Here is a 22327-nt window from a genome sequence, read left to right as displayed (position 1 = left end):
TTGGCAGCTTCATGTCATGCTCGTTCTCATCCGCATCCGTCACAATACCACCACTACGGCTCCCTCCCGTCTGCTCCACACCCTTGGAAGGTCCCTCAAGGTCTGATCGCAGCTCGGTGTGTAACCATTTTACCTTTGTTACCACACCCTTATCCCTCTCAAATGGTTCCTTCGTGGATCAAGGCACTGCCCATCTGCATCCGCGTTCTCAAACACAACACCTCCACCCGTTCCATGCATTTTTTGGCCAGCCCCTAAGCCTATATCCTTGTCTTTTCTTCCCACTTAAACCAAGCGACCAATACTCATGTCCCCAAAGTCCCCTTCTGCCTAGAATAGGACCTTTTCTCCCAACGCCTTGCGCCTTTTTCCAGTTTTGAGGTCGCCTCTATTGGTCATTTACTCAGTGTCCATCTTCCTTGGTTGCCTCGTCGGCCCCTCCTTTTCACGTCGTTGTCTTGACCATACCCCACAAGTTCCGGGTAAAGATGCGCGAAACCACGGGACGTCGTGTTGCATTTTGCAGATCTGGCTCATACATATCGATAACATATAGATGTTTAGACAGTTCGCCCGGGAACGCAAGGCACCAGCGTGCATCTGCAGACTTCAGTAATGCCAGCACAATGAAGCGTGAGATGGTTGCGGCTCAAATACACTGCCATCATGCCACTTCATGACAAGGCAGTGCATAATGCTCAGATAAGCAGAATCCATATTGTTCCTATGGTTTCCAGTAGCTAAAAAAAAACTTTAAAAGAAAAAACCCTTACAGGTCTGCACAACAGTTTAGTGTTTTGGCTTGGTTATATGGGGCCGAGGTGGCCGCCATACCGTATCTCCAAGACATTATATTGAATACTACCCTAATGTCAATCATAAACATACGCATGACTGTTCCTTCCTAGTGGTTGCGATAAAACTCCATCCATCACGCGGTATTTTATACACAGTTGTTAGCACATGGCAGTAGGCAACTTCTCGCTTCATAAGACTCTCTTGATATAGTTATTGAGGGACCATGGGCAAGTGGGATGTTCAATTTGCTCGACCACTAGAATACCCATATGTGCTATCAAAATTTCCACAGAATGCTCTTGAGCCTTGACGTTGACCCCAAACATGTGCAAGTCATAACCAAAAAAAGGCATAGAACGTGAATCGTAGAGTCTTGGGTAACATCCGAGACACAACCTCCACGTATAAATGGGTATCAACTGTTATTTTTAGTAAGTTATTGCAGTATGTTGACGATTGATCTTTCTTACCTTGAAGACAAAGGAAGGAAATTGTGCTGAAAGAAGAGACGTGTGAAAGGGAAATGCCACCTGGCGGCTGTGCCAGCAGAAGCAGAAATAATGGATACGCCTGAGCTTTACTCATTGTTCTATTCCAATAATATCATGCATTACCCAGCCAAAGAAAGAAACCCAAACGCTTGCTGGATCAAAAGATCAAACTCAAGATTAACAGACGCGCCGCCGCTTCAGGACGTCGTCGTAGTACTCCGTCTTCTCCGTCTTGGACTCGACGATCGTAATCAGGCCCAGATGTCTCTCCCGTAGGTCGTCGTATTTCTTCTTCCAGAAGCCAGATTGGTTGGTCCAGTACTCAATCTGCTTGGTCAAGTCCGCCACCCTGCGACTAAGACTCTGGTCGACTTGCTTGGACAACTCACGTAGTCTGAAGCGAAGATCACCATTGTCGTCTCTGAGCACCTTGTTTTCCTTTTCAAGCTTGCACACCTTTTCGCGTAGCCTCTCGAGCTCGCTATGGTGGTGGGTGGAGATAGGAAGTATATGGACAGGGGGGTCGCATGGCTTCTCTGCGGCACGACGAAGGCATTCATTCTCTTGCGAGAGTTTGGCGACCTGGTCGTTAAGAGAGGGTATAACGACGTGGCAGAGTCGGTGAGTCTCGGCCTCGGAAGCATGGAGTCTTGATCGGAGAGTTTCGTTTTGTACTGCGTAAGCTTGGTTGGCCTCATCAAGGAGCTCGTTCTGGCGGATAAGAGTCTTCCATTCTTCACGACTGACTTTGTAGTAGTCACATTGGTGTCTATGAGTGTGATGGTAGGATCGCGAACGCTTGAGGGTCACGAGCTGTGGGCGACCATCAGGGCTGGTTTCGACATAGCAGCGTCGAGACATGTTGAGTTGATCCTTGGTTTCGAAGTGTTTGTTTGTTATAGCCAGTGTAGTCGGGAGTTTCGTCAGTGTTAGTAGTGGGTAGTTGACTCGGGTATAACAAGAGAGTTGGGCAAGCGATGATAGATATAAAGAAAGTGTCTAGGACTCGGCACTTATAAACGAGTCTTGTCGAACTTCAACAAGTGACCTATTATTGTCTTGAAACTAGATCCTACAGATAAAGAATGACTGTTTGAAAGAGACAGTTGGGCTAATGCAGGTGATCAAAGAAGGTCAGAGGTGTATGAACAAGGGAATTATGCCCAAGCCGCATTGCTGTGGTCTTTCTTTTATAAGCACTCTTCAAGGCTTGGACTCGAAGTGTTCCACTTTGGCAGCACGCGTGCTCGGAAATGGAATAGAAGAGAATCATGCTATGGTCATTGTGGCTCATAAGGGCAGATGATAGAAGAAAGTGTAAGTGAGTGTCTTGGTCTGGATTGTAGGACTTGGGTCAGTAGTTGAGAGATTGTGGCAGGGTAATTACTGAACGAGAAGATAACTAGTTGAATTATGGTACTTTGGAGTCTAGTTGGTATGGTTGAAAATAACTATAGTATACTTGGGTCTGTATAGTGGCGCGTGGCCATGATGTTTGGGTTTGTGTCTCATTGATGTGGTCATTTACATCAAGTATGCGCTGAGGCAGACAGACAAAGAAGAGTGAGAAAGAAATGCAGAAATGAAATATAACAATATTATAATTATAAATGATGCAATGATCACAACATGGCCGATACCTTTTGTATAATTCTTTGTTGTTGATGAATATGGTTATCATAGGCCAAGATAGTAACATTTGGGTATCTATGCAGGTACACGACATGTCCAAGCGCATCCGAGAAGATCAGCAAAAGAAAAAGCCCTGGCGGCTGCGGCTAATAGATTTAGATGACGGGTTAATGCTACTTTGCTAAATTAAAATGAACCTATTAAAGATGGAAGTTGCCATGTGTCGTGCATTACCTTGCCCATTTAGCTGAGTGACGTGCATGTTGGCAGGTGTTCGTCCCTGATGAGCCAGAGCGGGACATCGCGTGGGTTAGGTCATGTCAAGCGACCCGAGGCTGTGCATAATAACTATGAACACTGTATTGATGACCTAGACGTAGGTGAGAAACACAGTGTTAGAATCAAAGCTTACTGCCCACTAGCCGCATGACAGGTACACCATGGCTTGCTCAAGCGGCCTCCTTCCTTCTCTTACTCAACACCATCAATTTCAAAAAGAGAAATCGCCACCACGGGACCCCTTGCACTTGCCCCGGCCCTTGCAGAACCCAAATGCAAGCTCTTTATCTGACTTCTCGGGTCGGCCCAGGTCCGCCTTCCAAGCCACACTCGACAAGACTGACCCCACCTTGTATTTTGGGAATGCCCTCAATTTATAGCTTCAGATCTGCCTAACAACGACACCATCTTGTCCTCTCGATTAAGGGTAGTCGGCCCCCAATGACGCGAGTGTGGCTTGGTTGAAATTTTTGAATGACTCATCTCCTTTACACTTTCTCATACTCCAACTCGGATCACGTCGCCATGCCCCATGCTGTCCAGGGATCTCTACGACTAACTTCAGCCCAGCCTAGTTGTCTCTGGCCATCTCGCCCATTACGCCGATATCCATTTGCATCCCTTACATCTCCTCGAAGAACTCGAGTTGGTCTCTCATCTTCTGGATTCGCCCCTTGTCTAAATCTCGGCGTGCCGCCTCCTCCATGCCGCACGCATCGATTTGAATATTCAGCATTCTGGTTTCGACAACCACCATAGCTACATGCATGCTCCTCACAGAACAGCTCTTCGGTGTCACCTCGAAACCACTCTTGGGGATGTGTCTGCCTGGGTTGATGGCATCCCACTGCAGGGCACCCGTGATCAATGCAGAAGTCTGATGATCTAGTCCTTGGAGCCTGGCAATTGTGGATCTGACACATATGGTGTTGACAGAACTGATTGCCATGTTCGACTCTTCGGCCACATCCTCTTCTATCACTGATGCCTGGGCATGGATCAAGGAGGTCTAATCTATTTTAGCACTGAACCAACAGTTTGGAGTTTAGATGGATTATGGAAACTCACCATTTTCATACATGGCGTACCCCACCCCTTGAGTTGATAGTCTTCTTCCGAAGCTCGACTCCATGCGCCGTCGGTGATTTTCACAAAGCCGGCCCTCCACCACTTCAGCTCCACAGCCATCATACACGCATTCATGGTACGGACAATAATCACTGTCCAACCTCCTCAGCCGGCAGTGCTTTGTCCTGCACTTGTGACTTTTGCAGTACTCGGTCTTGAAAGATTCCCTACCCTTCAGACAACCTGGATCAGCACAAGTGTGAACGGGGCAGAACAACCCTGCTTCCCGACCATCTTCACAGTCAGGTGCCTGGCAGTAATGTGCGCCACAGAATGGCGAAGGTTGACCGTTATCACGGGTATGGCAGAGACGTGGGCAGTGAGGCTTCTGGCATTGACGATGACGCTCACAAAACCGCTCTGGGTCATCCACGTCAATACCTGGAGCAAAGGCAACACAGTATTGGTCGTCACAAGTGTGAGGCCTACAAAAGATCCCAATGTCTTTGGAGTTACGGCAGTTGTCTTGCTCACATCGGTGATCAATGCAGAATGGAATATATTGCTCATTCCGTTTGGATCTTTCGTTCTCGCATTCCGGAAATCCACATAAATCTGAAGCTTGCGATTAGTTTCGCGTGGGCAATACCAGCGAAGTTCGGCTTACGGAGCTGTATGCAGTATTTATACATTGCTGTATTCCCATCCTTGACGTCTAGAGCACATCTCATCCCGTTGTCAACAGCTTGACATCGACTATCTTCTCAAGTATTAGTCGTCCCCGTGGTAAAAGGTGTGTTCCCAACATACGTTGACTGCAAACTATAGCACTTGGTAGTTTCGCGACTATACATGCCCGGCCTGCTTCGATCTGTCTGCAGGCATGGAACTGGCAATATAGTGATGAGAATGCATGGTCATCGATTCTAAGAGTAGTCGTAGTGTTGCGACATATAGTTCCTGTTGCTGCGCAGGTTGTTTCGCGACTGCGTCTTTTCCGATACTGAGGATGGAACATGTTTGCTGAACGTTCTACTTCTCGACACTTTTGAGAGAACAGGCCATCTTTATCATGTTAGAACCAGTTCACGAGATGTTATAACTATCAATAAAGCAATATTCTATACATCTTTTTAGTGCACCTGCGGCTCTGTTATTGAAACATCAACGATACGTCTCACAAGTGCAACCTCGAGATCATGGGGCATCCGGGTTGAAATAGTGTTACCGTTCGCTACCAGATGGCGAGATGCATGAAGTAACGAACCATTAAGAAGAACCGAGTTCCGGTTAACTATAATCATTAAAAAGCCAGGGCCTTCGGGCGTGCCAGGCTTCCTTGAAATAATATAAGCATCATCACAAGTGTAACACAGAAAAGAGATTGCACAGTTGATACTGGTGAATGAGATATTCAATGCGATATCACCAGTTGTTTCCTTTCCGTGCCCATCATATTGTACTCCTTATTCGTGGTATCATTCCAAGTCAGACTTCCACACCCCCTCTGTTTTCTTCTTCCTCTAACCCCCTCCTCTCCAACTAAAAAAAAATTGGCCTTTGAGGCGTTTCGGATCTATAAAAGAACAAAACTTTTTTTTTGTGCAGAAACGAAAATAGCCAACTGCGCCTTTGCTGCACCCTGATGAGCATCTACCTAATTGCCCTGGCTCGGTATAGGGCAAACGGATTCATCGCGAATTCGATATAAAATAAGCTTGAAAAGAAAAGAACACCGAGAAGAAAAGAGACATGGCTCCGCGCTTTTTTGCGTAACGATGCATTACAAAGACTCTGCCACCGCAGCCTGCAGACCTTGCAACAAAGCTGCCTCTGCGGCGTTATCGTGCATGTGCTGGTCCATCTGCGTTTCTGGTGCCGGCACGTGAGTATGCGAATGCATGTCCGGTGTGGCATTAGTAGAGGTAGGGGATGGGTAAGTGAGCTGAGTGTGTGGAACAGGCGCGTAGTGAGGCTGAGTATGATGTTGGGCCGCAGGCTGAGGAGTTGGTGTGTGTTGCGGCGGTGGGGAGTGATGCAGCTGGCCGACAGGCGTCGATGTATGGGAACGCATTTGGGCAGCCGCCTGAGCATGGACGGGAGAATGCATGGCACTGTGGTTCTGCTGAGGGAGTTGCGACCGCGGTGTTTGAGGGGACATGGACATCTGAGAAGATTGTGGACGAGCTGCTTGATGAGGCGACTGCTGAGGTGGTGACATGACGCTTGGTCTGGACTGCGGAAGCGTCGATGGTGGATACCCGGATGAGGTAGCTGGGTTGTATGAGTGAGCAGTCGCTTGGTTGTGCGCCTGGCCCTGTTGTGAAGACGCAGCCTGAGCGGCGCTCGCGGCTTGAGCAGGCGTCATAACTCCCGAGCCGACGGCCGAGGTTGGAGTTCCCGCTGCTCTTCCTTGCCCCTGTTGTGGGTTCTGCAGCCCTCCGGCTAGAGTCATTATCCCGTTGAGCGTCGCACGCTGCTCTTCTGAACTCAGTCTCGCGCGTTCTTCGGCCTCTTTCCTGGCCGCCTGTGTAGGAGCGCGTGTTTTGAGCTCACCCGTAACTGCTTGGAGATAGTATGGCATCTCTGAGTTGGTCTTGAGGAAGAACAACTTGAGGTTTCGGGCCTTGTCTTTGAGTTGCACTTGTGTCCGATCTTTTAGTATATCTGATATTGTGCCATTTTGTCCAAACAAGGTCAGTATTTGGCTCCAATGAGGTCCTTTGACCATATCCAAACCCGCCATAAGTGCCTTTTCTTCTTCCTGTGTCCAAGGCCGCCGTGTCGAGTGAAGACCTTCTCTCCTGGTATGCGACGAATTTTTAGAGAGAGCCGCTTGTCGAGCCTTATCATATAGTATTGCGCTAGGGAATGTCTGATTTGGCGGCAAGTTGTGACCTGGTTCCGGTGGCGGTGGTTGCGGTTCGGGTACGCTCGGTGTGTATGACGAGTAGTACGGATTGTGAGCCTGTTGCTGTTGGAGTTGGTTCAGATACGATTGTGCTACGATCTGGTGAGCCTATACTCTCTGAGAAAACCTGACCTAGAAACTTACTAGTACTTGTTGGAACTGTAGGTTGGTAGGGAACGGGCGACAGTCCATGCAATGTGGTCTTAACATAATTGGACGTGCTCTCGGCTACCAGTGCCTCCAGTTCCTTATAATCTGTTATCATGTCTGGCTTGCCATTTGTCTGAGGTGTAGAAGAAGGCTCTTTTTCTGGAGTCTTGGTAGGCTCAGCCGTTGGCGTCGGTTCGATGGTTTCAGCAACGGCGGGTACTGGCTCCGGGTTGGCATTGGGATCGGGATCGGGATCGGGATTAGTGTTGGTGGTCGTTGTAGTATCGTCAGTCAAGCCAGCTAAGGCGTCCTGGACAAGGCCCGAAGTTGTCTTTTCGAAGAATGAGGAAAGGTCTTCCATGTCGAGAGTTGGGTCGCAGCTTGTGTCGCCCAATAGATCGACTGCAGTTTCTTCACTAGATCGCATAGGATGGCCTAGTCTTGACCCAAGATCTGACATCAATGCAAGTCGGGTCTTGACGCATGTTGAAACCTGTCGCAGCAGATCATCCACCTTGTATTTTTCTCGCAGAACCGCTGTAGCTTGTCAGTAAAAAGCCAATCTCCTCCGAGGAGAATAATGCTCACCAGACTCAGTTGACGCCTCGCCTTCAAGCGAAGTCTTTTTTGATCGCACCGAAGTGATAAATTCGGAGTCGGCATGTGTCAGATCGAACCCATTATGAAGCCCACGGAGCTTGTCTTCCATCCCATTAATCAGAACCTCCTCCAATACTTGCTCACTCGTTTGTTCTGTTGTTTTTGAAACAAGCGCATCGATGGCCACTTGCGTTTTGAGAGAGAGATACAGATCGAGTGCGTCAGAACCAAGATCGGATACCTGGCCTCGGAAGATCGCGTGGAAATGCTCATGAGCTTCGCTATATGAGGGCGTAGTTTGCAGTAGCCATATGCAAAATTGAGCAAGGTTCGCTAAGTCGAGAATGGTGCGAGATTCGTGATCTTGAAGGTCTGGCTCGTCTGCAGATAGGATGGGGCCCGAAGAATAGATCTGCTTGATTTGCACGAAAGATGATTGAAGGTCGCGAAAAGACTTGGCGTGTTGCGAATCGGCGTCTTGGATCGGTTTGATGGAATCGTCGAAAGATTGCGAGAACAACAAGAGAACCGAAAGTGCCTATCCCACCTATGTAAGCGCCGCGACATCTCTTACGGTCGCGCGACCTACCATATTGCCAAGCGCATGCCGACTGGCTCTGCGCAAGTACTTTTGAGGATCGGAAAAGAAGGTGACGGAAGGCGAAGATGGCGGAGGAGGCGGTGGAAGCTGGTGATCGGTAATGCCATCAATGTCCATCTGATCGTTCGTAGGATCGAACATGAAGTCGTTGGCATTGTTGAGCGCATTATGCACGAGAAGCGCAAGACCATCTTCTAGCGACTCTTCAGCGCCTTGGTCGAGTTCGAGCGTGTTTTGTTGGACAGGTTCGGTTTCAGACTTGACTCGCTTGTTCGGATCGTCGTCGTTAGAATGGTCTTCAAAGGGCCGCTTGGTCGCAGCTTGCATGATGGATTCAATGTCAAGATCAAGACCCTCGAGGATGTCAGCCTCATGGCTGGGCTCTTGCTTGATCCCTACGGTCACGGCAGTCAGCATTGCATGTTTTGGTTTTGGTTTTCAGTTTGGCAAAGCAAAAGATGGTCCCGTCCAAGTCTGGCAGGAAAGCTTTCTACGCACCCGTCGGGGACATGGCCGCGCTGAGCTCAGGCTGGGCAGGCTCAGCCATCATGACGACTTTATTAAAGCATAAGCAATGGAAGCAAAGCCTGTAGGCAGTTCAATCGTGTCTCCAGCACGTCAGCTCGTGGCGTGGTGCTGTTAGGCGCGGCGGCGTAGTCGTTGAGGCGGCGGTTGATGGTTGTATCTTGGAAAGATTTTGCCCTCAGAAATGGCCCTCTTCTATCGATACACAGAAGAAAATTGGGTCGGGAGAAATCGAGTAAGTCTCTTCAAAACAGAACGAGGTTGGATGGGACAGGTGTCGTGAGCCGGGTCGGTTTTGATGATGATGGTTTGTTTCGCCGAGTCTCGTGGAGCTTATTCGCATAATTTTCTTTTGCTTTTAGCTATTTTTTCTTTCTTGGGAAGCTACCTTGAAGCCAGGCCAGTACTTTCCTTGATCCAAGGCTTGATCTTTATCGCGGGGGACCGGTGATTATCTGGACCGACTTGATGCAATGGCTGGGGACTGGCGTATAAGAATTAGTTGTTTGTTTTGATTGGTAAAAAAAAGTTAGAGTGGAGTGTTTAGTGCTCTTTTAGGTAGAGAAAAGCCTTGTCAGAATTTGCCAGCGAATCACAGTCCTTTTTTTCATCAGAAATAAAATTGGGCATCTTGAGCATCCATTAAAACAAGTATAGGCATAGGTAGGTATATATAGAAGCTATAGATAATAGGTACAATGCCCGGAGAAAATACTCTATAATTGCCATTTGAGACTATGAATACATTTTAGAATTGCGCGCCTATCAATACAGAGATTGAGTAGGTTGTAATGTAAAACCGATCATCAAAGCTTAGTACTTACCTACATTCTCGCCAATTGTATATAATAAGAGGACAAAAATGATATGAAAAGCCATCATCTTGCTTGGCTCGAGAGCAAAGACGCTCCTTGGCTTAAACATGAATAAGTTTATCAGACAAACCTTCTCCGCTTGACATGCGCAAGTTGAGCAACACTGGTACAAAAAAAACAAAGTAATGTAAACAAACTCATTCACAACTGTCCGCGAATAGCTATACAACAATCAGCTTGAGTTATAGATGGATGCTATTGGTTCATACCATGTATTTGTCGGCCGTTTTATAAAATGTCACTTAGCCCGAATCTATAATTCAGAGGAGACTCCTTCTGGTCGTCTAAGGATGTAATACACTATTCTTATCTAGTTCTAACAACATCGCATTCATGTCTCTCGCATATCACAAATTGCCTGGTTGCGGTTATACAGCGCGTTGCTAGCTTATATACCCATCTACTCACTGAATAAGATGCTGATCTCAATTGACTCGATTACATGAGTCTGCACTAATGATCGATTACAAAGCTCAAATTGTTCTGTTTTGTTGTCATACTCGAGCAGGCTCCACCTATGATTGAAGTTGAAGGTCGCTTGAAGGTTATCTGCAATTTATGGAAGGAGCCTTCTACTCGATGCACCTGTAGAGATGAATCACTTACACAACTCCGTCACTGATCTAAACTCCCCATCATCCATCACATAATGAAGAATACCCTTGTCCTATGTATCCTAGAAACCATCTCCCTCAATCTCTGTACCCAACGCTCCTAATGGTTGACAGAAACCAGTGCCGAGCTCACACCCGAACTCCCTGGGGTACATCGGAACACCGCCTCGACCACAGGATCCGATATGCCTTGATGGTTGCCTTTTCCATCTTCTTCATCGTCGTGGTCATAGTCGCCGTGATAGTCGTGTTCGAAACTACAAACGGGCACTAGGAGCACTCGTCCGAAAACCTGCCAAACCTCGTCTCGGCGCAAGAGCAGGTTTTTCTACAGGCGACTCATGACAACAAGATGAATAAAGAAGAACCTCACCACCCGCCCTCCCAGGCCTGTGGTGCCCAGCTTCAAGACTGCCAAGCCTTCTCTCGGCCGGTACGTTTCATCTTCGTCCTCAAACACAAGCTTCGAGGCTAGTAGAGAGACTGACTACCTAGTTTAGGACATATGCTGCCCGCCGCTAAAAGTCTGCCACCACACGCAGACGCGTTTCTCGCCCTCGGGCATTTACTGCTGCGCTCAGAGTGACGAATGCATTGTCGACGAGGAGCATCCCGCAGCGTGCGCAGTCAACACGACGCAGTGTGGCAGAGACCTCGGTGGAGGATGTTGCCCAGATGGCACGATGTGTGCTGCAGATGGCTGTCTCAGTGTACAGACATCATTGCGCAAGCACTCCATGCCAAGAGCGATGATCACCAGGTTGTTTCACGGCGATAAGACTGGCGAGGCGGTCCATACAGGGGTCAGGTTTGGAGAAGTCGGAGTGGTCAAGTCAAGTGCGTGTCATGCATTCTTCGATCCAAGCTTGTTTATCATGCCCGTGGCTGTTGTTATCATGACTTAGGCCATAGGGAGATGAAATGGCCAGATCGAGTTAATTCAGAATGTATTATCGATATTGTCTGCAATAAGAATTGACCTCAGCCTTCAAACTCTATTATCCAAAACAATCAAGAACTGTATGCAGCTCCTTACTCGATTCGTGCCTTATCCATGTCTATGAGTATGTCCCCCGAGTGTATTTCAACCATTGATGCATTGTTCGTCCCATCCCATATGCCAAACACGTCATTACATAGCCATCATTATTATCAAAACCGTAATCGTTCACCCATCCATGCATCCATCTCGACGAATGCAGATGCAGCACAGCTGCGAGCTTCTTCCCAAACAAGGAACGGTTTTCTCCAAAAACCCATGAACCAGCATCCCCTTAGAGAAGTAGAAAGTATTGTGTATGTACCGATGCAAAAAGTAAATAAAAGGCCGACCCAGATAAAACGCCAAATCCGGTAGGGGTATCATAAAAGGTTGCGCGCGAAAAAGAGTAGCAAAAAGGATCGTGTCGTGGAACCGTGTCGAAGAGTTCCTAGCCTCAATTCGTTTACATCCACACAGCGAAAAAGAGCATGACGAGAACGAGGGCAATGCTGGTATAAGCAACATGCTTGCGCCCTGAAGCCGCGCTGCCTTCCTCACCGGTGACGCTTCTTGAGAATACAGTGGTACCATTGTTGATATAGTCGAGAACGTCGTTGGATGAGGATGCCAAGCCGAATAGAAAGCTCATACCGCCGTTGGCAAACGCTTTGACGTTGACAGATGCGGTCTCGACGATTGATGCTTTTGCGCTATGGTCGAGCATCTGCGATAGGGCGGCTTGTCGAGCGCGGACGCGGTCTTGGGTGTGGATGGCCTGGTCGCGACAGGGTAATTGGGATGCAACACCTTGTAATGGTAAGTACCTAAACGGTCTCGCAGTGATTTGCAAGGGAATAATCTGTCAAAACTTACCATGTGTTGCAAATTGAGATGTGGGAGCTCTGTTACCAGACATGTGCACTTCAGCAGCGATTGCGAAAGACATGAATGCGCAGAGCAAGAAGAATAGTGGCGAGCGCATCTTGATGGAGAACAAACTCAACCGTTTCTCTTTCTTCCAGAAAAGTGACTGATGGCGTTGTATAAAAGCAAATCCGATAAGAGAGTTTTCCTTTTTTCAAAGCCTCGTCGCAAACGATCGATCGACGCAGCCAACGATTAACTTTGTTCTCTTATTATTTTCCTTTCCCCCAAGTTGGTTCGATCCTCTCGATAGATACCAAAAAATAGAGAAGCGACCGAATTTTGGGAATGAGAGAGAGACAAGGGAAGAAAAGAGGGTTGTAGAGTTGTAGTTAAGCTTAAGCGGTTCTTGTTGTTTTTCGTCCTTGTCGGCTTTTTGGCTCAGGTAGAGGCAGCCTCGTTTCGTTTGTTGCACACCCCTCTCCAACAGAGCCCAAGCTGAGAAGGAGAAAGAACGAAAAAAAGGAAAAGCCGTAAATAGCACGCCAAAAGGTCGACGATTGGCGTAGTGCGAGTACAAGTTTGCAGTAGCGGCCCGGTCGGCCACGCGTCAAGTGTGCTTTTTGAGGGTGGGTGTGCTTGCTTGTGTGTGTGTGTGACTGTGATCTTAATCGTGGGGGGTTGTTTGACTTGATTCCTTCTTGAAGCTGATAAGAGAATAAGAGTGAATGCAGGTCGATCGTGTTGACGTTGGACTTTCGTTGACGAACAATGTGAAGATGAATGGATGAGATAGGTTTCAATTGACGGGGGATGGTCTAGTTTGTTTATTTCTTTTCAAGACATGGATGTTTGGTAACAGAGAGCTCAAAGCTTTATTACCTCCTGTTCATCAAATCGACATGACCTTGCCTTGCCTTGCCTTGTCCCTTCCGTTAAGCTCATTATCACAACCCCCTGCAAGTCCATCCGAGTAGATCCTGAGTGCCCATCCTTTCCCCCTTCCCTAGAGGGTACTGTACCTCGATGGACTTAATTCTTTGATTCGGGGGATACCTTCAGTAGGTACGTACTGGTACAAAACTGCGCATGCATCCACTGAAAATGTGCTGCACCCGCTGCGCTGCATTACAGCAACTTTAGCTCAAGTGGAGAATATTGACAAGGCAAGTTTCTTTCGGAAGGCTCTTGCCCTCTTCTGCTTCTGCCTCGCCCTCTAGGTCTTCCCGATAAATCAGCACTCACCGATTGGTTATTGATTGGCCCAAAAGCCCCTTAGAAAACCGCTTTGGTGTGAGGGAGAAACCTGCAAACTTTGTTCTTGCCACCCCCTAGTCTAAAAGTTAAAGGTCTTTTCCATTGGGGAAACGCAGAGCTTTGTTAGTTGCATCTTGTTGAGCTCCATTCCCCTGTTGTCGAGCTTGATAAACTTGGGTCTGCTTCTGCCTCTCTGCGGGTAGCCTTGCATGGGCAGTGACTGCAAAGTGACTGCAAAGAGCTTGCAATTCACAGGGGCTCAAGCAGGGCAGGGGTTACTCCAATGCAACGCTGAGTTGCATTGGATACGTATTGACGATACACTCAATGTTCGGGCATTTCTCCATCTGTCTTACATCTTTTGTTGTCCTTTATCGTGACATCCGTTCACATCGCGATCTAGATTAAGGCAGCTTCTAATTCTGGTCTTCATTCTGAAAACCTCGTCGGTTGACTCATGCTGAGACACAATCAGGTCCAGCTGGCACTAGACCTCCATTGCCACAATGCCCCTGAACTGAACGGATTACCCAGCAGTGGGTTAGTACATACTGACACAGCTAGAGGTCACTATTTCTACGGACCGACAGTTACTGTCCAGTAAACTGTTTGGTGCCAACTGTTCTAACAAGAAACCAAGGATGGGGTCCAAAGTATAGTAAGACAAAACAAAACCCCTCATCGTCTTTTTCTTGTTTCTCTACCAAGGTAGGTATGTAGTGGATTCCCCGTGTCTCCGCGATAACCGCACGTTCTTGATCTTCTCCTCTACCCAAGATATTTTTCTCCTCTTTCTCCTCTCCTGAACATGTATTTTTTCTTCTACTCCTCTTCCATCTGGACCACGGTCCTTTCCCCCACATTCCCGGGTACCCATGACGTACGCTCCTAGAAAAACTTTGGCGAGTTCCACTATTACGCCGATTCGTCGAGAATATCCAGGGAACCTTTCTTTTCTACGCGGTAGATACACCACTGAGTGACTTGACTAATGCATCGGGGAAAAAGGAAAAAACAGAGTTGTATAATGTTGATCTTCATCTGGATCTGGTAATATGCCAGAAAAGTGCAGTGCGCGGCTTGCATCATTTGTCTTGGCATCTCCTAACGTCAGTTCATCTTCTCTTGTTGACTCCTCAGGGTCCTATCCATGTCTTGAAACGGCCTTGCATGATCCCTTAAATCGGTAGGGCCCGAACCGATTTTGCCTTTGCAATGTACCTACAATGAGTAGTATTATCGCAATTTTCAGAGTATCATACGCGACTCTATAACAGGGCTACGTCCCCTCAACGTTGTCACGCTGGTAATTAGCTGTTGCTTCCTATTAGTCAGATCGTAAAGGTCTCGAATCTTCTTCCACGTTTCATACTCCCGCTTGCTAATGTCTCAAACACTCGTCCAACCAACATGAGGCAATTGACTAAACACATGCCAACGAGTGATATTTTAATCGGAATTGAAATAGGACGAACTTGACATTTCATTCAATCATGAATCGTACATAATTCCATAGATTCCATCAATATACCTTGAAGCACCAAGTGTAATCCGAAGCTGATTGTAACTGACTTTTACTTTTCATATCCTGTCCCTGTCCCTGTCCCTGCTTCAACAAGTAAAACCATTCATGTAAGCACGCCAGCCACCAGGTGTTGGCTGTCAAATGACTGCTCCTGCCTCAAGAAGATGAACCCCAATCTACGTACGGTTTGTGCATAAGAATGCAACCAATATCTGTAGGTCCTAATAACCATCGTGTTTCGCGTCCGATCCTAATAAAAAGCTCCACCCTCACTCGCTCATCGTAATTGCTCAACATTGTCATGCAGTGTGACTGTCCCATTGACCTGCCGAGTATTGCGATACTCCTGCGTATTGTGAATATGCCACATTGCGTGGCCATGAGCTTTGCGTTCGTACTTGGTGTAGACCAACTGATCCTACTTGGTGTATTGCTTCCATGTCGGCCTCGCTACTGCCTGTCGTGCGACTCACTTGCGAATATCCCCCGCTGCTGCCATTTCGACTGTGCTGATATGTTCTTGGTGTTCCGTACGTAGTATTAGACCCGCCTGGCAGGCTGCCGACGGTGCCATCGCCCATCGAATGAATTTGCAGTCCGCCAAATGACGCTTCGAGATCCTGGGAATATTGATGCACGCAGTGTGGTTCTGAAATGTTGCAAACATCGGTTAAAATCTGGTAGACACGCTGCTGTACTTCGATAGCGGGTGGCCGATCATATGGGTTCGTCGCCAGCATGCCCGTCACAACATGCAACATAGGGTGAACACCTTTGAGGATGTTCGCACCATCCTTGGTAGATGTCGACTTTCGAGTTGCGTCTTTTGCAAGACCTGACATCCACAGTTCAACCTGTCCAAGGTTCTTGTGAAAAGATGTATCAAGTACTGCGCCACCACGGCCAGCTGTCTTATGTTTAGCTGATCGAAAGCTCGCAAATTTGCTTGATGTTCGTTTAACCAAATATGATAGCAATTCCAATATTATGCAGCCGACTGAGAAGATGTCGGCTTGTTGGCCGCTAAATTGAGGACTTGGGGCGATGAACATGGTATTTGGTGAGCCATTCGGGTCGTATGTCTGTATCATTCCGAAATGGCTCTCATCGGCCGGCGTGTATCTGTTCGACGGGCTTGTTGCCCCGGGAGGTCGAGACCATAGTTCTGGTGCTGCATAGTCGTACCGTTCGCGATCGAATGACGATTTATCAGTGTGAAGAATCACACTATCAGGTGTGAGTCGAGTCGAATCGGAAAAGAAGACGTGATTTTGGTTGGTGAAGAAGATGGTTGAAGGTTTGATGTATCCATGGGACTGGTTCTTGCTGTGAAAGTCGCAGAGCGTATCGACGAGACAAAGTATCCAATTCATGATGAGCTCTCTTCGACGAGCTTTGGCGAGATTCTTGAATTGTGAAGGCGTTGTGGCCAGAAACGACTTGAGGGTGAAGTCACTGGACGGCGTAAAGAGAACGTATCCATAGCCGTGTTGTGTATAAGACGCCCAGTACGAGATCATGTGTTCGTTTTGCAGACCCTTGATTCCATGTATTGCATCAAGAAAGTCCTGCATCAAAATGGCACCAGGCCCATTACCCAGCACATATCGTCGTCTAGAGAATATTTCCCCTGGAATATTGGGGAGTCTGACCTTGTCATGCCCGTTTGACTTGTGCGTGGGTAGCGAAGGTTTTTCAACGACGTCTAGCGGCACTACCTCATTGTCCTTATATGCTACATGATTCCCACGTTGCAGAGGCTTCAAGAGGAAGTGGAACTGGCGCTGGTAAAACTTCTTCTCTACCTTTTCGTCACGGGTGGCGGTCAACAACAGTCGGTCCACGTCCTCGAGGGCAATCGGAAGCTCAGCGTCGTCCCAACCATCGTCAACAACACCGAAGATCTGATCAGGAACACCGAGGTCAACAAGGATGAGGAACAGACGAGGCGCATCATTCCGAATGCTTTCCCAATATGTGCGCTCAGTTAGATCCTCACCACCAAAGGCAACAGGGCGATCTAAGCGCTCAACCTCATCAGGAAGAAGTTGACTAACAACGTAGGACCGAGTGACGGTGGCTTCGATGCGGGAATCAACCCACCACTGTCCCATTGTCAATTCGTTTCAATTGATTTCAGATTATGAATAGAAGGAAGCCCCTTTCGGTGCGGTGGTCGTAGTTTAGACCTGCATCTGTAGCAGTGAGAACAGAGCTTGGGCGCAGGGTTATAGTTATGTAGTTGAGGTCGAAGCTACTCTAAGACACGGCCAGGCGTATGTCTCAGTGACCAAAGCTCAAGTAGAACCAAGCTGGGGTTAAGTCGAGTTCAAGTCTTAGATTGCAATGTCCACGGACGGGAAGTCAAAGGGTTTAGCGAGACGGTTGACAGCTCGGGAACAGGGGACATGAGTAGTTTCATATGATTAAGTTCAGTTCAATGTAGTGTATGTGGGAAAGAGGATGGATGTCCAAGGATCAGGGCTCGCTTCATGATTCGTGGCATGGCATGGCTAGACTAGGTCCAGAACAAAACTGACAGGATTGGAGGAGGTCAAAAAATTGCGAGCTGAGGGCGAAAGTAGAGGTAGAGTTGCGATGATAAATGCAGTTGCAGTAGCAAGCGAATAAAGTAAGGTAGAGAGTAGCAGTAAAAAAGGGCGTGGAAACCCCCAAGAACGCTTATCTCTGCAGTAAAGTGGGATTGTCGGCTCGTGGCTGCGGGCTGGTGCAGGATGTGATGGATGGCAGCGTGATTGGTGGGGAGAGGTCTTGAAGGACGGGCGCAGATAAGGCCTGCCTCTTGCTCGGGCTCTGTTCAAGATCGACTTGGGATGAATTCGACTTGGCTTTGAGTATCATAGAAATGAGAGTACAGTGGCTGTATTGTTTGCGTCTTTCCTCCCCGCCTGATTCGGTTTGAATTGATTGATGATGAATTATCAATCAGTTCGTAAACACTTGGACTCTGATCTGTTGGTACTACAGTCGGTCCAATAGCGGGCGTAACGACATCAGCGGGCGTATGAATGGATTGCAACGGGTCATCGGTACCGAGGCCGGCCTCGATTTATAATTAATCGTGCAGTAGGAGAAGGGGGTCGCTTATGTTTAAATGTCGCGTGCTCATGTTGCATTGATTTAGATATTCTCAGTTCTTCTATTACAGCATATCAGTAACGTCTTTGATATCCTTCCTACCTGTATAGTTGTTGTTGATGGATTGTAAGCACGACAAAGTATATCCCTAAGAAAGGGACCTGGATCCTCGCCTAGATGCTCAAAGCGGCGTCGTTGTCAGTCAATGACATGTGGATGTTGGATGTTGGATGTTGGCGGATTCACAAACTCGATCATTCTTTGCAGCTCAGCGGGCGTAGGAACCTCAAGAGAGGGTAACAGCAAGTGACATTGGATGACGTTCTGGGGTCAGTCGGGTCGCTGTTTCTCCCCCGCCAAACAAGGGGTCCGGAGCCCCACCTCTTCCCCATCACAGCTTCCAGCCTCCAACCAAGAGATGCCTTCCAGGTTCTAGTTCATGTACTAAGCCTACAAACTCTCATCAGAAACAGCAAGTTTACGCTTAGCTTAGGGTTACTTTCGAGTAAAGAATTAGACCTAACCAGCAAAACTTTCCAGACTCTCGGGTCATTCTATGAAACCTCAGACTTGACAACTCACCGAATAACGGGCGCAATGTCAACGCTTTCACCTGACTGTGGCAACAAAACCCCAGACTCTGAGACATGTCTTGCACGTAAAGGCTATAAACTGTATGTATCCTGGTGCAACCAACGCTTTACAGGCTCGTTCATCCTTTTGATATTCCAAACCCTTTGTTGGCAAAACTAAGAGACAGGGCATGACCAACAGCCATTTGACTCTTAGACAGCGCCCGCAGAGCTGCACATATCCTATTCCATCCTTCAAACCCTTGGTGGTTTTCTACTCCTGGTCATATTCCTGTCCAGTCGGGCATAGCACATGCGAACTCCGAACTGCGCAGCCTATTGTGTAGTTATCCTGTCACCCATGATGCATCTATGGCCTAGGATATGATTTCTCAGGTAGCACGACTGGAGAACTGCACAAGACATGTCAGACATATTTATGCGCCAATCAAATGTTCAAGCACATCGTATCTATACCATAGGTACCATGATATACGTCCCTAGGAGGTGAAGAGACTATGGCCAAAAGTCTTTTGTAAATTCTACATCTAGACAGGCTGTGTTTCTTGTATCCAGACGCCGGCGTCAAGTTCACTCCAGCTTTTGTCCCTGTCTCCCGACAAACGTCTTCATTCCCCGGTCCACGCCTGCAACCCAACGTGCAATAGTTTGCACTCCAACTGGTAAAACGTTAAGCCAGTCTACCCATCGAGCATACAAGGGCATCGCAACAGTAGCACCCTTTCCGCTATCGATAGCCGCGACAATCTCCTTCGTAACATCCACGGGCTCAACGACAGGTGCAATAAAGGAGTTGGGCGTCTGAACCCCATAAAATAGCGGCGTGCTCACTTGGCCGGGAGTTACAAGCACGGTTCGGATCTCGGGATGGCTTTCTCGTAGCTCGGCCGTTAGGGAGCGGTGCAGAGCTGTAAGGCCGGCCTTTGCGGCGGCGTAGTCGGTTAATTGTGCAGCGCCGACGGTTCCAATGACTGAGGAAACGTTGACTATAGTACCGCCATTTCCACCACGGATGATAGCAGGTAGGAAAATCTTTAGGCAGTAGAAGGGTCCAAGAAGGTTGGTTGTGAGACTCTTGTCGATTTCGTCCATGGAGAGATCCAAGAGAGTCTTGCCAACAACAATAGCAGCGTTGTTAATAAGTACAGTTGGCGTACCGAGCTGAGGTATGGGTTAGCAACGATTGCGCCGTCTTGGTAAACTTGTCAACTTACATCCTTCTCGATCTCGAGGGCAACTTTGGCGACCTGCTCCTTGTCACCAACATCACACTTGTAGTACGTAACACCTCTGGACTCCGTGTTCTCCATCCCATTCACGTCCAACACCGCCACTGTCGCGCCTCGCATGCCATACACCTCAGCAATGAGCAGACCCAGCCCGCTAGCACCTCCAGTGATGACGATAACCTCCTCGCTAAGATCCACTTCACGTGGGATGCCATGAGCGATGCGCTGGTTGATCACATTTGCCATCCAGAAAAGCGTGATTGTGGTAGCCCACGCAATGGCGGCCACCATAGGCGGGGCCTCCCACTTCACTGTCTGCGCGCGGAAGCACAGTGGAATAATCCAGCAGACAAAAGGGTGCAGAAGAGTTGTGTTGAGAACCTTGAGGACGAGGTCAATGGATAGCGGCGCAAACCATGATTCGCGCTGTGGAGGCCGCGGGTATTGAGCGGGCATGATGTGAGATTAGAGGGATGTAGACGCAAATTAGATGATTAAGTTGAGTGTTTGCAGAACAGTTGAAAGAATGTGAAAGTAAAGATCAAAGTTTTTGAATTCAAGAAGAAGAAGAAGAAAAATAAAAGGCCAGAGTGGTGAGGGTTGAATTCTACGTTAGTTAGGTAGTTAGCATGTGGCAGTGAAACCATATGCGTCTCTAAGCGCCCCCTCCAAACAAATCCCTGTCATTCATAACCATGAACCCACGCCAAGTCAAGAGCCTCTATTGACAAAGGGGTAAAATCGACAACGGGCAATGAACCAGACTATTGGTAGAAACACCTCGAATGTGATATTAGACTAGCCAAGTCGTTTCGGATTTGTTTATAAGACCGGAAAATTCGTCTGAAGCTCAATCCAGGCACTTCCTGAAGTTTATGATGGAGACTCGCCTGGAGGCTTGGCTCAAACTCATCATGTTACATTTGAATAGTAGAGTAAGTTTACAACTATGGTACAGTCCACCAGCGCCGGTCTATATGCAAATATCATCATCATGCTCATCGTACGTTGGTCATTTTAAGCATCCCCTCCTCCAGATCGAGGAGTATAAGTACCCTTGGATCGGGGAGTATAGGTACCTTTCCTCTCTCGTGTAACCCTTGGGGTATAAGCATCCTCAGGGGCCGAAGTCCGCTTGACCCGAGGACTATAACCTCGCTTGATCTCCCAATCGTCCTTTTCAGCCATAGTCTTGTTTCTCTGGACCGCCTCCTTCTTCCAGTCATGGTAACTAGGATCTCGCACAATACCCTCGCGTCGCCATTTCTGTGGAGGCTTAATACCCAAGGCAGCTCGCGACTCCCAAACGTCCTTTCCGCGACGGAACCAGCGCTCTTGTCGTGACTCCTCCTCCACTGCGTTGGGCTGCCATTTACTCTTCAAGATACGACGAATTGCCTCTGGCGTCACCTCAAACTTTTCTGCGAGGGCCTCTGTCGTGTAAACGTCGGGAAATTGAGCGTTGAGGGCTCGGATGCCGGCCAGGGCGTCGGGTGAGAGACGCTTTCGCGGTCTCCAGCCCTCGGGGAACTTTTCCTTGAGAGCTGCTTTTTGAGCTTTCCAGTAGGCTGCCCCAGATTGTGGTTGGTTGGAGGAAGGGCCTTTGATACGTGGTTTCTTGGTTTCTGCCGCTTTGTCGAATGCGCCAAAAGTGCCTGGAGCATTGAAATTATTTTCCCCACGATTATATGCCGTTCGTACTTTTCTTTCTAGTCTGTCCTCTTTTCGCTTTGGGGCTTTTTCGCTAGTGCTTGGTATAGCTTTCCAAGAATCCGGAGCCTCGACATTGGCGGTAGACTGTTCTTCTCTCACTTGAAGTGTCTCGTCTGGATCTTTGGGGGAGTTGTCATCCACTGCCTCAATTTCCTTAGCGGCTTCTGCGCCAGAAGCATCTTGACTGAGATTTTTCGAAAAGTGTAGAGATCGAGCTTGTCGTGCGAAGAAGTTGTTCTGTTGAAGTGCCGGACGGGTACGGATTGGAAAGCGAATAAGCGAGGGTGAAGCCTCAAGTCTGTGAACTTGAGATAATCCCTGGACGAATATTTTCAAGGGCGTGACTCGACATGTGCAACTCATCATGACAAAGTGAGCCAGCAGCCGTAGATCAAGAGAATGAATGAATATTGAGAAAAGTCGAACCAAATTCAAGCCACAGGCAAAAGAGGCTTTCCATGATGGATCAAGGGTCCGAAGGTGGGGCCGTGAAAATCGGAGATTGTCCGGATTTTCATTGA

General features: G+C 48.1%; 7 protein-coding genes across 7 annotated transcripts; all 7 read right to left on the bottom strand.

The window, feature by feature from the left end:
* Positions 1 to 1466: 1466 nt before the first annotated feature.
* FSST1_004326 (uncharacterized protein) lies at positions 1467 to 2150 on the bottom strand (the record flags this gene model as incomplete). The annotated part of the gene is made up of 1 exon (XM_083230490.1): positions 1467 to 2150. One exon carries the CDS (start codon positions 2148 to 2150, stop codon positions 1467 to 1469), a length of 684 nt encoding a protein of 227 aa, XP_083087756.1.
* Positions 2151 to 3822: 1672 nt separating this feature from the next.
* Positions 3823 to 5286, bottom strand: FSST1_004325 (uncharacterized protein; the record flags this gene model as incomplete). The annotated part of the gene is made up of 5 exons (XM_083230489.1): positions 3823 to 4188; positions 4269 to 4420; positions 4467 to 4883; positions 4936 to 5028; positions 5079 to 5286. The coding sequence occupies 5 exons, from the start codon at positions 5284 to 5286 to the stop codon at positions 3823 to 3825; spliced, it is 1236 nt and encodes a 411-aa protein (XP_083087755.1).
* Positions 5287 to 6051: 765 nt separating this feature from the next.
* FSST1_004324 (telomere repeat binding factor-domain-containing protein) lies at positions 6052 to 9080 on the bottom strand (the record flags this gene model as incomplete). Its single annotated transcript, XM_083230488.1, has 5 exons — positions 6052 to 7271; positions 7324 to 7866; positions 7918 to 8467; positions 8519 to 8925; positions 9029 to 9080. 5 exons carry the CDS (start codon positions 9078 to 9080, stop codon positions 6052 to 6054), a joined length of 2772 nt encoding a protein of 923 aa, XP_083087754.1.
* Positions 9081 to 11989: 2909 nt separating this feature from the next.
* FSST1_004323 (uncharacterized protein) lies at positions 11990 to 12508 on the bottom strand (the record flags this gene model as incomplete). The annotated part of the gene is made up of 2 exons (XM_083230487.1): positions 11990 to 12333; positions 12400 to 12508. The coding sequence occupies 2 exons, from the start codon at positions 12506 to 12508 to the stop codon at positions 11990 to 11992; spliced, it is 453 nt and encodes a 150-aa protein (XP_083087753.1).
* Positions 12509 to 15471: 2963 nt separating this feature from the next.
* FSST1_004322 (uncharacterized protein) lies at positions 15472 to 17286 on the bottom strand (the record flags this gene model as incomplete). Its single annotated transcript, XM_083230486.1, has 1 exon — positions 15472 to 17286. One exon carries the CDS (start codon positions 17284 to 17286, stop codon positions 15472 to 15474), a length of 1815 nt encoding a protein of 604 aa, XP_083087752.1.
* Positions 17287 to 19434: 2148 nt separating this feature from the next.
* On the bottom strand, positions 19435 to 20549 carry FSST1_004321 (SDR family oxidoreductase; the record flags this gene model as incomplete). Its single annotated transcript, XM_083230485.1, has 2 exons — positions 19435 to 20025; positions 20079 to 20549. The coding sequence occupies 2 exons, from the start codon at positions 20547 to 20549 to the stop codon at positions 19435 to 19437; spliced, it is 1062 nt and encodes a 353-aa protein (XP_083087751.1).
* A 561-nt stretch (positions 20550 to 21110) lies between these two features.
* FSST1_004320 (mitochondrial ribosome assembly protein RRG9) lies at positions 21111 to 22169 on the bottom strand (the record flags this gene model as incomplete). The annotated part of the gene is made up of 1 exon (XM_083230483.1): positions 21111 to 22169. The coding sequence occupies one exon, from the start codon at positions 22167 to 22169 to the stop codon at positions 21111 to 21113; it is 1059 nt and encodes a 352-aa protein (XP_083087750.1).
* Positions 22170 to 22327: the final 158 nt, after the last annotated feature.

Source organism: Fusarium sambucinum, chromosome I, assembly GCF_050947815.1.
Source record: "Fusarium sambucinum isolate potato_lamoka chromosome I, whole genome shotgun sequence".
Lineage (NCBI taxonomy): Eukaryota > Fungi > Ascomycota > Sordariomycetes > Hypocreales > Nectriaceae > Fusarium > Fusarium sambucinum.
Note: the sequence above shows the minus strand (reverse complement) of the source record. Positions and strands in the feature narration are given on the sequence as shown.